Source organism: Penaeus japonicus, unplaced genomic scaffold, assembly GCF_977035675.1.
Source record: "Penaeus japonicus unplaced genomic scaffold, GWHDUDI00000001_assembly GWHDUDI00000011, whole genome shotgun sequence".
Classification (NCBI taxonomy): Eukaryota; Metazoa; Arthropoda; class Malacostraca; order Decapoda; family Penaeidae; genus Penaeus; species Penaeus japonicus.
In genome coordinates, this window is record NW_028234413.1 from 16,225,224 (window position 1) to 16,242,723 (window position 17,500).

General features: G+C 40.9%; 1 protein-coding gene across 5 annotated transcripts in view; it reads right to left on the reverse strand.

The window, feature by feature from the left end:
• Positions 1–17,497, reverse strand: part of Mctp (multiple C2 domain and transmembrane region protein) — an 81,552-nt gene extending 64,055 nt beyond the window's left edge. For 4 of the 5 annotated variants that reach the window (XM_086541665.1, XM_086541664.1, XM_086541662.1 and 1 more), the window contains exon 1: positions 17,356–17,496. In XM_086541665.1, the coding sequence (XP_086397791.1) occupies positions 17,356–17,370 (15 nt within the window). In that variant the 5' untranslated portion in view covers positions 17,371–17,496. Of the gene's footprint in view, positions 1–17,355 lie in introns of all 5 variants that reach the window. The other variant, XM_043016389.2, reaches the window with a different exon arrangement.
• Positions 17,498–17,500: the final 3 nt, after the last annotated feature.

Sequence of the window (17,500 nt, forward strand, 5' to 3'; positions counted from 1 at the left end):
CTACCAACAGTAAAGGATTAAAATCACTGGTGAAAATTTTATGAACCACTTTCGATTCATGATGCTTTGGGTTGGTCGAATCATGAGATGTTGATTCATGGATCGCATCAGACTACTTCTTTCAGGTAATGGTGGTAGCGTTGGAAGGGTGGTGATGGTAGTGATATTAAGTTGTTGGCGATGGTGTTGGTTGTGATGGTGGTGAAGGTAATGTTGATGGTAACAGTGATGATGATGAATATGATGGAGAGATAAGTGTGTTAGTAATAGTGGTGATGGAAATAATTATGGTTGTAGTAATGATGGTGGAGATCATGTGTGTCATAACGGATGTAATAAATTTTTAACCCCCCCCCCCCCCCCCCCCCCCCCCCCCCCCAATTTAACCCCCCCCCCCCCCCCCCCCCCCCCCCCCCCCCCCCCCCACCCCCCCCCCCCCTCTGGGATGATATGATAATGATAGTGGCAGTGATAATAGTGATGACCAGATGAGAAGACAAATATCGACACGAAACAATAGCAAAACAATTACTATCAATGAAAATAGCGAAAAATATGAGCAGGTTGTTTGGAAATATGCTCACTTGCCCGTTCCTAAAACAACTCAGAGTCAATTTTCTAGGAAGAGAGATATATACCCGCATGTGTGGGTGGAGTGGGGGAGGTAATGGGTGTAGGGGGAAGTGGGTGGTGGTGGGGAGGAAGGGGGAGGAGGGGCAGAGAGAGTGAAAGTGGGGGGAAGGGGGAGGGAGAGGAGGGGCGAAGAGAGTAGAGGGAATGGAAGGCAGGTGGGGAGGGAGAGAGGAAAGCATGGAAGTGTGGAGAAGGGAAAGAGAAGGGCGGGGAAAGTAGAAGAGGGGAGAGAGGGTGGGTGGAAGGAGGAGGGAAGGAGACGCAGGATGAAGAGCAGTTGCGAGAAGAGAAGAAAAAGACAAGAATGAAGAACAGAAGAAGGCAGAAACAATACAAGGGAAAGAGCGAGGTCGGAGAGTCAATAATGGAGGATGAAAGGAAGTTTTTTTTTTCCCCTCGAGATGATGTCCAGACACACACAAACACGCATGCCGGCTTGCGTGCGAAGTGCAAGGGGAAGAGGAAGAAGAGGAGAAAGTTGAAGTGGAAGTGGGAGATAATGATGATGAGGAGGAGGAAGAGGAAGGGTAAAAGGAGGAAGACGAAGGGAGGAGGGAGAGGAAAGTGAGGAGGAGGAAGAGGAAGGGAAAGAGGAGGGAGAGGAAGGTGAGGAGGAGAAAGAGGAAGGGAAACAGGATGGAGAGGAAGGTAAGGAGGGGGAAGAGGGAAGGGAGGGGAGGGGAGGAGGAGGAGGAAGGGGAGGAAGACGGAGAACAAAAGATGAAAGAGGAAAACGGGCGAGGGCAAGGAGGAACAACAATACAGACCAGAATGAGAAAATAAATGCATACAAGGCATGGCTCTTCTTTTTCTCTTTCTTTCTTCCTCTCTCTCATATACATGCATACATACAAACACACACAATACCCACACTCTCAAAGTTAACATATACTTCAGAAATTCCCACGACATACACAGAAGCGTGAACATATTATAATTCCATAAATCCAAGACCATTCAGAGCAAATTAACATATCTAATCTAAATCAACAACTGACTTAATGCTATTCATAAGATAGTCTGATTAATCACACTGGGTGTACGAATAATCGACCTTGAATAACTTTTTATACTTACCTATTGCAAACCCGAACAGTGGATTCTATTTGTTTTAAGTGATGGATTATTACGTTTAAAAATGATTAGTCGAAGAGTTTGATAAATATCATAACAAAAATGACACTTCCATCTTAAATCGGTCTTAGACAAAGGGCAGGTAACAAGGCCCTCCCTCTTGTCTCGCCTCGAAGTGAAACGGCCAGAACCCTTTCTCCGATTCCGCTGCGACCGCTTAAAAGAAACCCCGCGTCCGAATGCTTTGTCGTCGACTTCACTTAATGAACTCGTCCGAAACTCAAGCTATAAATTTCGAGTAACTGTCCCTCGTCCGAAAGCCCTGTCGCATTAACGTCGACAGGTGTATCCACTCTTTGCTCAATAGCTGTCACTGAACCGCCGAAGAGTTTTTCGAACTTTCGGGTAACTCATTTGCATAACATTAGCCAGGTAAAGCAGCCAGGCGTTGTTGAGAGAATGGTCTAACGCGTGATAACTTTTTGAAAGCTCACATTTACACACACACACACACACATATATATACTGTATATATATGTAAGCGCACTAACACACGCACATACTACTGCAGTCAATCTATCGCCCCCCCCTCTCTCTCAGAATCTTTCGTCGAGAAACAAGAGTAAAATAACACTCCATCGACAGCTGTTCGGACGTACACAAATATCCCTCGACCGGATCCTATATGCATATAAATCGACAAGAAACCTCGATGGATCCTCCGATGAAGTTGGGGGTTGGAAGGGAGTGAGGGAGTGACGGAGTGAGTGAGGGAGGGAGGGAGGTGGGAAGAAGGGTGGGAGGAGGAGAGTGAGGAGGAGAGGGAAAGAAGGGAGGGAGGAAGGGAGGGGAAAGGAGAGAGGGAGGTGAGGAGGAGGGAAGAAGGGTGCGGGGGAGGGAAAAGAGAGGGAGGGGGGAGAGAAGAAGGGAAGGAGGGGGAGGAGGGCAGAAGGGAAGGGGGAGGGCAGAAGGGAAAGGGAAGGGAAGAAGGGAGGGAGCGAGGGAGGGGGGAAGAAGGGAGGGAGGGAGGAGGGAATCCGAGAGGGAGGGATAGAAGGTTGGAAAGTGTGAAGTAAGGAGGTGATCTTCAACCCCCCCCCGCCCCCTACAATATCCCTGTTATTTTGTTACGTAACTACAGTTCTCTCCTTTCCCTTTTTCAACAAGTTTTTAAAACTTAAGGTAAATGAAAGGAAGAAGTTTTTACTAGAGAGAAAATAAATACCTTAGATTAAAAGATTAAAGGCGTAAAAAGACAAAATAAAAGGATCAACTCTTAATTGAGAGAAATGGCCTCCATATTGCCGTCATAGAAGCTGGAAGACAACAGATAAAGAGCGAGAGAGGAGAAAATAGAGGGGAGTGGAAGGGAGAATAAAGGGGAAGGAAGAGGATAATGGAGGGGAGGGAAAGGGAGAATAGAGGGGAGGGAATGGGCCAATGGAAAGGAGGGAAAGGGAGAATAGAGGAGAGGGGAGAAGAAAGGAGTGCAAAGAGATGAGGTGATAGTAGGAGGAGGTGGTATGTGTGCACACGCACACACACACACTGAGAGAGAGAGAAAGAGAGAGACAGAGGAGAGTGAGAAAGAGAGGGCCAGAGGAGAGTGAGAAAGAGAGGGCCAGAGGAGAGTGAGAGGGCGAGAGAGAGAGAGGGAGTGAGAGGGCGAGAGAGAGATGAGGAGGAGGAGAGAGAGATGAGGAGGAGGAGAGAGAGATGAGGAGGAGGAGGAGAGAGAGAGGAGGAGGAGGAGGAGGAGAGAGAGGAGGAGGAGGAGGAGGAGGAGAGAGAGGAGGAGGAGGAGAGAGAGGAGGAGGAGGAGGAGAGAGAGGAGGAGGAGAGAGAGGAGGAGGAGGAGGAGAGATAGGGGAGGAGAAAGAGTGAGTGAGAGAGAGAGAGAGAGAGATGAAAAATAGAATATAAAGTGAAATAAGAGAGCAGTAAAAATAACCCATCTCGTAGGCTAGGGAAAAAGGTATCTCAGGTCTACTTTCGTTCCCCTAAAAAACCCTAACATTCGTGGCAGTCCCTATGTGCGTGAATCCTATTACAATACTTTACACCTTCCACCGACCTTGTCACTAAACATCGCACGATATTTCACTCAAACTCTTTTTTCTCTTACACAGCATCTTTTTTTATTATCTTTTCTTCCTTCCGACCCACTAGGAATAATCTTGCCATTCCTGGGATTCCACGTGTTCCCTCGGCGGAAATTTAACTACGTAACTTTGGACGTAGTTTTCGTTTTCTTTTTTTTCTTTTCTTTGAGCACTTTTCCTTTTATCACAATTTACAGACAGACAGACAGACAGAGGGAAGGGAAGGAGGGAGGGAGAAGGGAGTGGGAGAGGAAAGGAGAAAAGAGGAGAGAGAGAAAGGGAAACAGTATTGGCAAACCCAGATTTCACAGCCAAATGCATTTTTTTTAAAATATGTCCTTTCATATTCCTTGTATGAAAGGACATATAAAGTTTATTTTTATTTATCATGTACACTTGCACTCGTTACTGTGACAAGAAGGGAGCAAGAAAAAAGTTAGCTAGGAGAACAAGAGACGAAAAGAGAGGAGAGATAGGAAAGGAAAAGAGAGGAGGATAGGAAAGGAAAATAGGAGAGGAAAAGAGAGAAGGGAAAGGAAAGGAGAGAAAGAGAGGAAAAGATCAAAGCGAGGGGGAACTAAACAGAATATTCGTTTCTTTTTCAAGAGAGTTTACGAACCTTCCAGAAATCCAATTGGATGAAGACATAGAAAACTGGGTCAGAGGCAAAGACGGAATTAGAGGCAACTGAATCTGCTCAAAAAAAGAGAGAGAGAAGCTTTGAAGCAAAATTGAGCCGATTCTGAACAAACAAAAGACAAGCGACACGGACGTGAGGCAAACAAAGCAAATTCAAAGACAAACGAAAGAAGACGAACACCGAATGGACCAAAGAAAGCACCTCTAGTATAACGAACGCCAGCTCTCGGAGGCAGAACACCTCGCATCTTTGCAAAATTACGAAGCTCAACGACTCGTAACGAGCACCTCTGCATTTTAGCATACCCCATGAAAATCGTTCGAAAAAGGCTGCTTTAAAGCGTCGAGGCGCAACACATTCAAAGGCAAGACGTCTAAGATATTGCACTTACACACTGGTTTCACCTACAACCTACTGTGCCTGTGGGGGATACAGATGAGTGAGGACGCCATTTTATCCCAATGAAAGGGCATCAATCTATCGTCTAAAGAGGGGAAAAAACAAACTAAAATGTGTGAGTAATAGCGCTAAGAAAACGCCAAATTAACAACTAATCAAAATAATTAGCCCTAAATAGCAGAACGCTTAAATCTCCCGCTCCACTTCTACAGTCGGGGTTGCACAGCACACGGAGCGAAGGGTCTTTCAAAGGGAAATGCCGGCATCAAGCAAGAGCTTAGAATTAGCCAGATCTCATTACATGGTCTGTTGGAGTAGCCTTTGCCTAGAGGAGTAGATAAAGCCTCTTACATAGTTGGGGGAGAAATAAGTATTTTAATGAATCTAAAGCGAAGTCAAAAGCAGATGCAGTATATACTAATTAGTATTGGTAAACATGAGTATTTCTTTATCTGTCAATCTATTTATCTATTATAATTATTACTACTACTATACTAATGGCACAAGCACTACTACTACAAACCACTTTATTTTTAAAATTTGTTAACAATAACAATTATGACAACAATAATAATAACTATAACAAACAACCAGAATCTAACAGTGAGAGAGAGGGAGGGAAGGAGAGAGAAAGATAGAGAGAGAGAAAGAGAAGGAGAAAGAGATAGAGAGAATGCCAGAAAGTGGAGGGCAACAAGTGGAAATGAGACAGCCAGTGGGGTGGGGGGAGGGGTGGGGCGTTCAGAGACGATGGTTCGCCTCTATGACTCTCGGCAGATGAGTTTAATGATGATGCTCTGCTTATGTCGAGGGTCTGAAAGGGATGTTGAATCTCATTGTCGATCTGCAATTCGAACCAGCGGAATTTGAACCTGGGTTGCAAGTAAGAATATTCACACTTACTTTTTTTTTAATACAATTAAAGTTATAAGCAAATTAATGACACTTCATTGAGGTCAACGGTCCCTTAATGATGCTGGTGCCTATTAAGTTCAATGTGGTCACTCATTACTGGACGTGAAAGAGGGGAAGTGAAGTGTGAGTCACTCTATTTCCTCAATTAAAATCACAGTTAGAAAATCCACGAATGTCCACACGTTAAAAAAAATAATAAATGCCTGATTGAACTTATCAAAATGAAAATAAAGAAAAAAAAATTAACAGAAGAGTTGACACCTCGCATTTTAACATCAGCTTCCATCCGGAAAAGAAGTAAAAAAATGGAACCCTAACGACACCAGCATCATATTACCAATTACAAAATTATTGACGTCGAGAAAGTGGGAAAAAATAATCACGAAGCTGGCACCTGTATTGCGCAACTCCCCGGGAAGGAAAGACAAGCCAAGCCCTCAACCTTCTGTAGGGTTGAAAACGTAGTTCTATTCTGGACAGAAATAAGCCCTAATGAGAGAGGCACATGTGTCAAAATAGGCCGAGGTTCTCTCACCACGCGAGGCACCTGCATCGTCACGGGAGGTGCCAGTTACCCATATTCCGCGACCCACACCTCGCTCGGTTCGGTGTGATAGGAGCGCTAATGTTTACTAGTTCCATATAAAAAAAAACGAAAAAAAGAAAACAATAGTAACGATAATACTAATGCTAATAATAATAGGATAAACATACCTTTACATAGGATCAGTCAAAGAACGACTATTGGATAACACTATTATCCCGACACCGACTGCAACAAAGCAAAACCACACCAACCAGCATACAGAGTCTAACTCATCCAAACAACCGACAAAAACGGATCAATCGAATCTAACTTATAACTCGACGGAGTCTCTACACCTAAAGTCATCAGTATCAGAGGATATAAATTTCAGGCGCGAAGAAATATTCGATTGGGATGTTGCTCTATCTGGGTCTCCCTCCCTGCCCCCTCTGCATGTCAGTCAATCGCTAATTATTGTGAAAGTGACACTGATGGCAATTGCAAGAAATGGTTTAAGTAAAACGAGAATTGGTTAATTACATTGTTAAGTGTAATAATTTGAATTATTATTCTAAAGATAGTTATGTCGAGGATTGACAATGAAATTACTAACTACAGTTTTAATCCTAAAAAAAAAGGCAAAAGAAACAATAGTATGACTACTATCACAATAATCATTTAATAACATCATATACACATTCACCACATAAAGGAAACAAAACCGCATCATTCTGCCCCTTCTCCAGCTTCTCCAGCTCCATGTCAAACCGGATCACAAATGCAAATACAATACAACCATCTACTCCCTCAGCATCGGGTTGTCAATAAATGCTTACTCCGCATCCTAAATAGATCGCTGAGTTTGTATGTAATGCTCCCTCGTCATCTCTCTTCGGATGGTTTTGGACGGTCATTGACGATTTCATTACAGTTAATGGGATTCGTGACTCTGATATAAAATCGAAACAAGTCGGTGTTAGGTTCCGGTCGTTTTCGCGTCTGTCCGTTTGTATGTGTGAATGTGTTTGTCTGTGAGGGGGAGTGGAAGTGTGTGAGTAGGCATGATAACAAGAATTGTAATGTGTGTGTATATATATATATATATATATATATATATATATATATATATATATATATATATATATATATATACATACATATACATATATACATACATACATAAACACACACTAACACAAAATGTTGTTCATCAAACAAGATTGCAACAATACATGTTTCTAGAAAAGACAGAAACAAGAGTAAAATCCCTACCTAGCCAAGATTTTAAAACAAACAAAAGATAACATTAAACGAATGAGTCGAAAAAGTGAAATGTACAGCGAAGCAAATACAACCACCACGTAAACAGACAAAACAAACGAAATTAAATTGCAAATACGTTTTCATTCCTCGAGCCTGCCACGTGTCCGACAAATACAAATTGCTAACAAACATAAAAAAGACAATTTCAGTTTGATACCGACCCCGTAATTAGGCTATTAACTAATCGCTGATCGTCTCCCCGGCTATTTGGACTGTCACCGCTGAGCAGAAAGGAGAGGAAATAGCACTAAAATCCGAAATGAAAGGAATAACGGTATGGCACGCAATATAAAAGTTCTGGTAATAATAACCAGGACGGCACGTGGGTGTCCTTGTTCGTGATCTTTATTTTCACGGTTTTGTGGTTATATATATATATATTTATATATATATATGAATAAATAAATCAAACAATATCTATAAATCTATATCTCAATATATATCATATCCCGTTGGATGCGGGTGAACGTGAACGGGCCGACGCGGGAAAATCTTTGTTTTTACCAATTGTTTTTTAGCCATATTTAGTGTAAGATGGTGGAAATGATCATAATCACTATAATTACCTTAATGTAAGTGTTATTCAAACATGGAACCATTCTCTCGTAGCACCAACAGGAAAGAAATCCGTGAAAGGTGCCCATCCACGGTCTCTACCAAACACTATCTCTCAGAGAACGATGGCACATAGCAAGAAGCCGAACTCCAGCCCTAAAGTACGGGCGGAAGAGGATGTGCCGGCATAATGAGAAAAGGAAAGTAAAATAGACCACCTGCAGCGGCTGCAATGTTACCCTGTGCCAGTATGGCACATTTAAAATATCAGTGATGACAATAATAATAAAATACCGGATAATAATAATAGTAAAATTAATTGAAAATAATAACAATAATGATCATAATAAACGATAACGATAATAACAAAAATAATAATGATAAATAAATTCCGTCCTTTTCACACAATAGAAACCCTTTATCCCTCCGAGCGGCGGGCAAATTACACATACCTTTCCAAAGATCGGTGGAAATAAATGAATGGAAAGAATTCACTTTGACTTCCTCCGCATGGGGTATGTGGAGTACACACAGGTGGGTGGAAAGGAGAGGGATGTAGGTACAAAGGGAAGGAGAGGGATGGAAAAGAGAGAGAGAGAGAGGAGTTAGTGAGTCAGTGAGTGAGACAAAGAGAGAGAGAGAGAGAGAGAGAGAGAGAGAGAGAGAGAGAGAGAGAGAGAGAGAGAGAGAGAGAGAGAGAGAGAGAGAGAGAGAGATGGAGAGAGTAAGGGGGGAAGGGAGAGTGAAAAAAACAGAATGGGGGGGGGGTTGGAGGGGAGAGTAGGACAGGGAGGGGGAGGGGGGAAGGGAGGGAAAGAATACGCGAGGAGAGGATGGTGGGAGGGAGGTAAGGAGGGCAAGGGGGGTATATGGGAGGGAAAGTAGCAAGGAGGGGAGAGGGTAAGAGGGAGGAAGAGTAGGAGGGAGAGAAGAAAAGTAGGCGAGGGGGAGAGGAAGGGGGATGAAGGGGGAGGACGGAGGAGGGAGGAGGTGTAGGAGGGTGGGAAGGGGAGAGTGCAGCGTAAGGAGGGAGGGAGGATGGGAGGGATATTAAGAGGGGGGAGGAGACAAGTCCTTTGAACTGAACAAAAGTTGAGGGGATGACGCAGGAGGGGGAGGAGGAGGAGAAATAGCAACATGAGAATGGATTGTGAGGAGGAAGTAGGTAAGATGAAAGGAGCAAAGAAATGAAGCAGAATATATCAAGAGTGGAGAAAGACAGAAGGAAAAAATAGCAAGAACAAAACTATACAAAGCAAACAGAAGTTAAATACTACTACTATCAACTACTAACAAAACTAAATGGATACATAGCAAGGAGAAGTTGGCATACGTACCTCCCTCCCCCTCCCCCTCCCCTCAACTTATCACACTCCCGTAGCTCTGTAAATCCGAACCAGACATTTCCCCTCAGGTGCGACTCTGATATCTACCTGCATCTCGTTTTCTTTACTTACATTTGGGGCTGAAGCCATTGAAGGGGAAACGAGCATATTTCTGTCAATGCAGAATGTTAAACGATAGAGCACGGATGTTTCGAAAGTATTTATATCGATTTCGTTTGCTGAAATAAATTCTTTGGCATATGGTTACTCTAAGCGTGTACCGTCTCTTGGCATCAAGAAGTTTCCCGAAAAAGCATCCTCTTAAAGAAAAAAGAACCTTTTTTTCACAGAGAAGTACTGGTGGTATCTATTAGGAGAGAAAATGGGGGGAAATATGGAACGGCAAAAAAAGAGAAATTTTAAGTGGAGTGAAGAGTTACAGCTACATATTTTCGACTGTGAGAGAAGAACCATTCAGAGGCTAGTGGGTGAGTGAATGGGTGAGAGTGGAGAGAGGGGGGAAAAAAGTCAGACAGAAGGAGAGAGAGAAAGAGAGCAAAAATACAGACCAAATCTGTCCTAAAATATCTACACAAGCTAAAAACGACGCTTGCCACATAATTCAAACATTTTTTCCTTCAATTCTCCCAAGCCTCCGTCGTCACCACCCGCGAATGCCTAACAGAAGACACTCGAGTTATGGACTATCGTATTTGCATATTTTCGGTCTCTCTCTCTTTCTGCATAGGCCATCATCCCTCTCTGCCACAACCACCTGCAGTTCGGACCATCACGCGATGATTCATCGGCCGGCGTTAACAAAGGTCAGGCATAGTGTTGGTAACTTTTTTCATTTTCTTTCGCTTACCTTCGGAAATTTATTGACAGAAGTTGGATAGATAGACTATTAGGTAAAATGGGCACTTCTTGAATGTTCCCTATTTTACTGAAATTCGTATTTTTCTGTGTTGATAAAATGCAAAAACACGACACATACCCACCATACTAACCACACATTAACTAACTCACACACACACACACACACACACACACACACACACGAATCAACAACAACAAAACACCGCCATAAGCACCAACAAAACACGTGCACCAGAAAATCCACCCTGTCACCCAAACAAAATATAACGCATGGTAACAGTAACTGTCAAAAGAACCTTCTTGAAGACGATCGTACGGTCTGCGGCGAAGGAAACGACGTCCTGAATCGGCCAAAGAAAGTCGAAGGGGAAACGGCGCTATGAATATTTTCTTTAGGAATGGCAGGAATTTTGGGGGGATGGGGAGGAGGATGGGAATGCCAGGGATATGGTGTGCAAATGAGGATATCAAGTCAACATCATCACTATCATCAGCAAAATAGTTATTCTCACTAACATCAGCTGTTACTGTTATATTACGACAAAGCTGTAATGATGGTAATATCATGGTAAATTTGGATAAAGACGCAACCAAACCTCTAGGCACGACACGATATTTTTTCTGGTAGTTTTCGTTCTGTTTTGTACAGTTTCGTTACTCATTTCCATCGGGCGCGCCACCGTCGATACGGAACTAACGATTTCTGGAGCGAAATTTAAAGGGCTTTTTGCGTAATCAAACCCAACCCATAAACCTAACCTAACCTAGTTTTTGGGTTTGCCATAGCCAAGGGGGGGGGCTTCGCCCACCCATGGACCCCCCCCACTTTTAAGGCCACTGCGTGGCCGGTAACTTTTCAAAACGAACGTCCACCACCGACCACGGAACTGACCGATTTTTGGTCTGCCCTAGCCAAGGGGGGGCTTCGCCCCCTCCTGGACCCCCCCTTATTTAACCACTGCGTGGCAGGTTCACTTTCAATGACCGATTTTAGCCTGCCCTAGCCAAGGGCACTTCGTAGCGACTGACTTTTATCTTCGAATGTTACCACTTCATACCTTAATTGGAGGCGTGTGAGGGGCCGGGTTGTAATTCACAGTTTTTGCACTCCATTTCCATTGGCTGAGCACCGTGGTCACGTAATAATTTCAGTGATGTAGCGTTATCTTTATAAAAAACGTTTATGAATTCCCACGGAGTGTACCCACATCTTGCACACAATGCAGCCATCTCGAAACTGATTTTGAAATTCAAGCAAAGACCCAGACTCTATGGTCAATTGTCTGTGATTGGTCGATCATTCTGTCGGTTAGACCTATTGTTTCCCTATTGGTGCTATTATTATCACGTGACAGTATTGCCGCCTATCAATACTTTTTTGCATTTCCGCGGGGGAGGTTGGCGCATGCGCAGAGCCGATATTTTTCAGTCAGATGTTTGTTAAGACGGTGGAATCATCTCTCCCGTTAATCGTTTTTAATTATTTTCAAAATAATATATCTCGGTTATTTTTCGTTTCCAGAAGAAAATATCCAACATTACCAATATCATTAATAATAATAATAAAAAAAATAATCATATCATCATATTGTATACATCAATACAAGACTACTGGCAAACTGTAGCTTTACCATCCGCCGCTAGTCTCAACAAACACCTACAATTTTAGTTTTCTTCCTCATTCCAAAAAAAAAAGAAAAAAGAAAAAAAAAAAACAAAAAAAAGATTTTTTTTTTCTCCCTCCGACTGGCTCTGTTTACTGATTACGTGTGATGTTTGCTTGTATGATTCCAAAAGTTGTGTAAACTGTTATCACACGGGGTTAAGAGCCCAATGGGGTTGAGGGTAAAACTTTTCTTATTTCTTTAAAAGCAAACCCTTTTTTTATCACAACAAAAGGTCATGTCTTTTTTTAGCTATGAAAATATCGTTTTTCGAAAAATGTACCCTGCTGTTCTAAAATCTCTTATACAGTTGAAGATAACGCAATATTTGTGCCAATAACTAGATACTACCCTAATGATACTACCACTACTAATAATAGTAATATTAGTAATAACAATAATAACAATAACAATGATAAAAATGATGGTAATAATAACACTAATAATAATAAATAAAAACAACTACTACAACAACAACAGCTGACCGAAAGCAAATAACCAGGAGAAAAAAAAGCCGAAAAAAAATCGAGGAGAAAGAAACGAGGAAAGAGAAAGGTGGAAAAAAAAAGTGATGCGCTCGCACGTCCCAAACTAGAGTAAGTAACTTTGGTCAAACGAATTACTTTGACAAGGAAGACGAAGCTAAAATTGGGCCAAGTGATAAAATGTTTCCGGAAGAGAGGGAGGTATTGTAATAAGAACAGGAATAACGGGGAAGGAAAGGATAAGGGGGGAAGAGAGGAAGAGGATGGGGAGAAGAGGTGGAGGAGATGAGGAGGAAGAGGAAGAGGAGGAGCACTGGAGGAAGAGGAGGAGAGGGTTAAGGAAGGAAGGGAAAAGAAGGGGATGAGGAGGAAAGAAGAGGACGAAGGGAAGACGTGGGGGAAAAGGAGAACCAAAAATAGAGGAGAAAGATAAAGGAGAGGCGATGAATGAAGAAGGAGGGGAATGTTGGAGGAGGAGAAAAAATAAAGAAGAGAAGAACAATGAGATGCGAGGAGGAGGTGATGAACAGAGAGAGAGAAAAAAATATAAGCAAAATACAGCTGTCAGAAGAAAAGAAACACGGTATTATGTTTTTATGATAATCAAACAGAAAACAATAAAAAGGGAAATCACATCGTTATAAAGAACATGACTAATTAAAGAAAAAAAAAAAGAAAAAAAAAAAAAAAAAAAGAGAGAGAAAAAAAAAAAACGATGTTGAAATGTCTGTTCAAATACTCCCAAAAACGATTTTTTTTATAGTGTTCTCCTAACTATCACATTTCTTTGCAATCAGAATCTCTATCAATATTATCCTGATCATTCAATACGGATTGCAACGATAATTCGAGTTAGCAACAAGAGTAACAACGAACAGCTTGCAACAAACCCATTTTCAAAATCGTACAAATAAATAATGGGAAAATGTGTAGCATCGTTACAAAGAAAAAAAAAACAATCTCTTTGTTTACGTTATTTTTTTGGTTGAGGGGAAGGGGGGGTCGAGTTTCTTTGTGCCTCATTTTTTCATTTTCTTTTTCCTTCTCGTTTTAGTAATCTTTCTAACATATTCCGCAGGTTTCCATTCGGAGTTGGCCCTTCCCCCTGCCTTTGTATTATCATCAAAAGCAGAATGGATTCAGGAAGGAGGAAAATACAGGGCAGCGGGGGATAATACGAGGCATAAGAAGGGAAGATAAAAATGAAATAATTGTTGTATCAACATAGATATAAGCAATATTATTATCAACAATAACAACACTGTGAGAGATATCAAGCTACAGGTCATGGTCACTTTCTCACCTACTGATTAGCGCTTTAACAGATCACAAAGCATATGTTTTTCTATTTATTTTTTACTGTTTTATTGAAGTCGGTAAATATACAATGAAAAAATAACTAAAACATTCAAAGGAGTCCAGTCAAAGGCGTTTTTGCTTCCTTTTTTCCCTTTTTCAAATCATTCCTATTTCTGTTTAACACTTTGATGCTTCATAAACAGGATTACTTTGCTTCGTTGTCTGACAACTGCGTTTTAAAGAGCTGAATAAACAATTTCGAAATAGTACAGGAAAATTAATGTAATTAACTCCAATGCAACTCAATAAGCAAAGTGCACCCAAGCAAAAAAAGACCAGCAACAAGTAAACTTAACGGGAGACTACAAGCATTCCGGCCAGCAATAATAAACACTGGTCCATCATCTGTTAAACACTGCCATCTAGCCAAGCCCTTGTGCTACGGATACAGAGCACCGCGTCTTGCATTCACACCCAAACGCTGAACATCTGATAAGGCTTTGTTTTGCTATTTATATGTGAACACTATACTGCACTATACATACACAAACACACACACACACACACACACACACACACACTCACGTAGACTTCTCATGACTACAGCCAACTTGATCCCAAATCATGAAAGACCCCAGGCCAGAGACCCCCGAAAGAGCCTCACCTACACCTCTGGATTATATACCCCTACAAGATGATCCCCACCCCCTACCCCTCCCCCTCCCCCTCCCCCGAGCCCCAATCCAATTTCCTGTCTAAGAAAACAACGAAAGAAAAACAACTTCAGCAGTTGTTAACCACGTGGAAAATTGTGGCCAGATCGAGTGACGTGATGCTGGGATTACATGATGTGACCTGTGACGAAAGGAGAGCTGGCGAGTGAGCAACGATAGGAATGAATCTTAATATCCTTCTCTCTCTTTCTTTCTTTCTCTCCATCTGTCTGTCTCTCACTCACTCACACACACACATACACACATTACATATATATATATTATATATATATATATATATATATATATATAATATATATATATATATATTATATATATATTTATATATATATATTCAAATTCAAAATATTTTATTCCATTAATTACAATGGTTATTCTATTTACATTGTATAATAACATAGTATTATAAAGTACAATATAGAGTACAAGTGTGACCAAAGACAACATATTAAATACCGTGTTTGGCTTGATGTTCAAGCGCCTGATGTCCTTTGATAATTCAGGAGATGTTCTTTCAATTTTATTTTTAAATGTATTTAGGTTAGAAATATTTCTAAGATGTTGTGGCAGATGGTTCCAGATCAATGGTCCTCGCATCTGTACATTTCTTGGCCCTGTTTTCGTATTTGATCTTTTGATATACAGATGATTTTTATCTAGTTTGGACTCTGTTAACTGGCTATTATTATTATTATTATTTTTTTTTTTAGGTAAAAGCCAATATGGATAATTTCCTTGTATAATTTTGTGGATTAGTATACTTGTGTCATAAGTGTATTTTTGTTGGATTTAACCATTTTAGTTTTTTTGTGTGGTGTTATGTGGTCGAATTTGTATACATTTCCTATTGCTACTCTTGCAGCAAAGTTTTGTAGCTTTTGCGTTTTTTGTATTTGTGTTTTGCTTCTTGAACCCTAGATGTTTAGACAGTAGATGATAATACTTAGGGATAGTGTTTGTACGATAGTGACTCTTGTTTCTGTTTCTGTCTTTTATGTGATTTAGGTATATCAAGGTGCCCATTACTTTCCTGTAAATGTAGTCAATATGTGTTTCAAAAGTCATGTATCTGTCTACGTGTACTCCTAGATTTTTGTTTGAGGTGCTTGGTTTAATGTAGCAACCTCCGAATTCTATAGTTGTATCTGTGAGGATATAACTATAGAATAAGTGTTTTCTGTGGATTCAGTTTCAGACCATTTCTATCAAAGTAACCATTTGCTTCTGTGAGAGTCTGTTTAGTGTTTTCTATTAATCCGTTTAAATTGTTTACAAAGGCTACATGAAGAAATTGAGAGTCATCGGCGTACTGAATAAGAAGACAGTTTTTTGGTAAATATAGTAAATAAAATTGGGCCTAATATGGAGTCTTGTGGGACACCAAATGAGTCTTGTTGCTTTAATGATAGATTTTCACGTATTTTGACAGACGAGTTCTGGCGGAAAGTAATTTCTAAACCAATAGTTATCATTTCCGTAATTTCTTAGCTTGTTGAGAAAAATTTCATGGTTAACACTGTCAAAGGCCTTCGACAAATCACATAGAGTGAGCAAGTTTATTTGGTTATTGTCTATATTGCTATAAATTTCATTTGTGATTTTCAGTAATGCTGTTTCGGTAGATAGCTTACTTCTAAATCCATGTTGCGTGTTAGATAGAAGGTTATTTGCTTCCAGGAATGCTGTTAATTATATACACGCACACACATACACATACACACACATATAAATAAATATATATATATATATATTATATATATATCAAATATGAAGTACAAGTATTTATATATATATATATACATATATATATGTATGTATATACATATATATGTATATGTTTATATATATGTATATATATGTATATATGCATATATATATTCATATATATACATATATATATATATATATATATATATATATATATATATATACACACGAAAATATAATTTTCTATATACATATACTTGTATTTTTATTCCCCTCCTTTTCTTTTTCCACATACACACAGACACACACATTTGTATGCGCGTGTTATTCTTTCCTCGGAAAGTCGATAGCACATCGAAACTTTGTCAAACCCCACCGATACAAGAGAAACAGCAGGCAATAAAACACACACACACGAATAACACGAATCAACAAATACCAGGCCGGAGAACGCTGTTGCACCAATACACATCACAAAGCCCTTCGCTTATACAACAAAGGCGTGGAGTCGGCAGCGGCGGCCCTCGATTGCGACAATTTCGAGAATTTACTGAAGGGCGGTCAACTAGGGCGGCACTCCCAGCCTCCTCCTTTCCAGCAGGGGAGACGCTGAGGGCCTTGCAGTGGGCGGGGCGAGAAGGATACCATACATAATCCACTTCCTTCGACTTCACTTCCCACGTGTCTCATTCCCCAAAGGCTAGGGAGGTCCTTCCCCCTTGAGAGCTTTGCCGGCCTCAGCATCCTTTTTAGAATAGAGCTCGGGCTTATCTATGAGTTCGGTCTTGTCACCTACTTTGGCTGCACTTTGTGAGATGGTGGTATTGTTCCCGTCGTCTTTGGGGGATTTGCCAAAGACCTTTTTAATCTATATTAAAAAGGTCTAACATAGTTTCATTTAATAATAATAATGATGATAATAATAATAATCCGTTTCAAATGTTTTTCTCCACTTTTCCTTCGCACAATTTCACGTAATGAAAAGCACATTCCGAAACGCAAGCACGGCCCGTATCTCCCCCGAAATTCAATTACGGCACTCCACAGATGACACCGCAGGGAACATTATCTAAACTCTTGAACACCGAAGTTTACCATGGGCAGTTTCATGGGTATAACACAAGGAAAGGAATACGGCAGTGTGCAGGTGCTAGAACCAAATGCGGCCACAGACACGCATACACGTACACACACACATGCGCGCGTATGGGGGTTTGCACGAGCACTAGCACCACCGCTT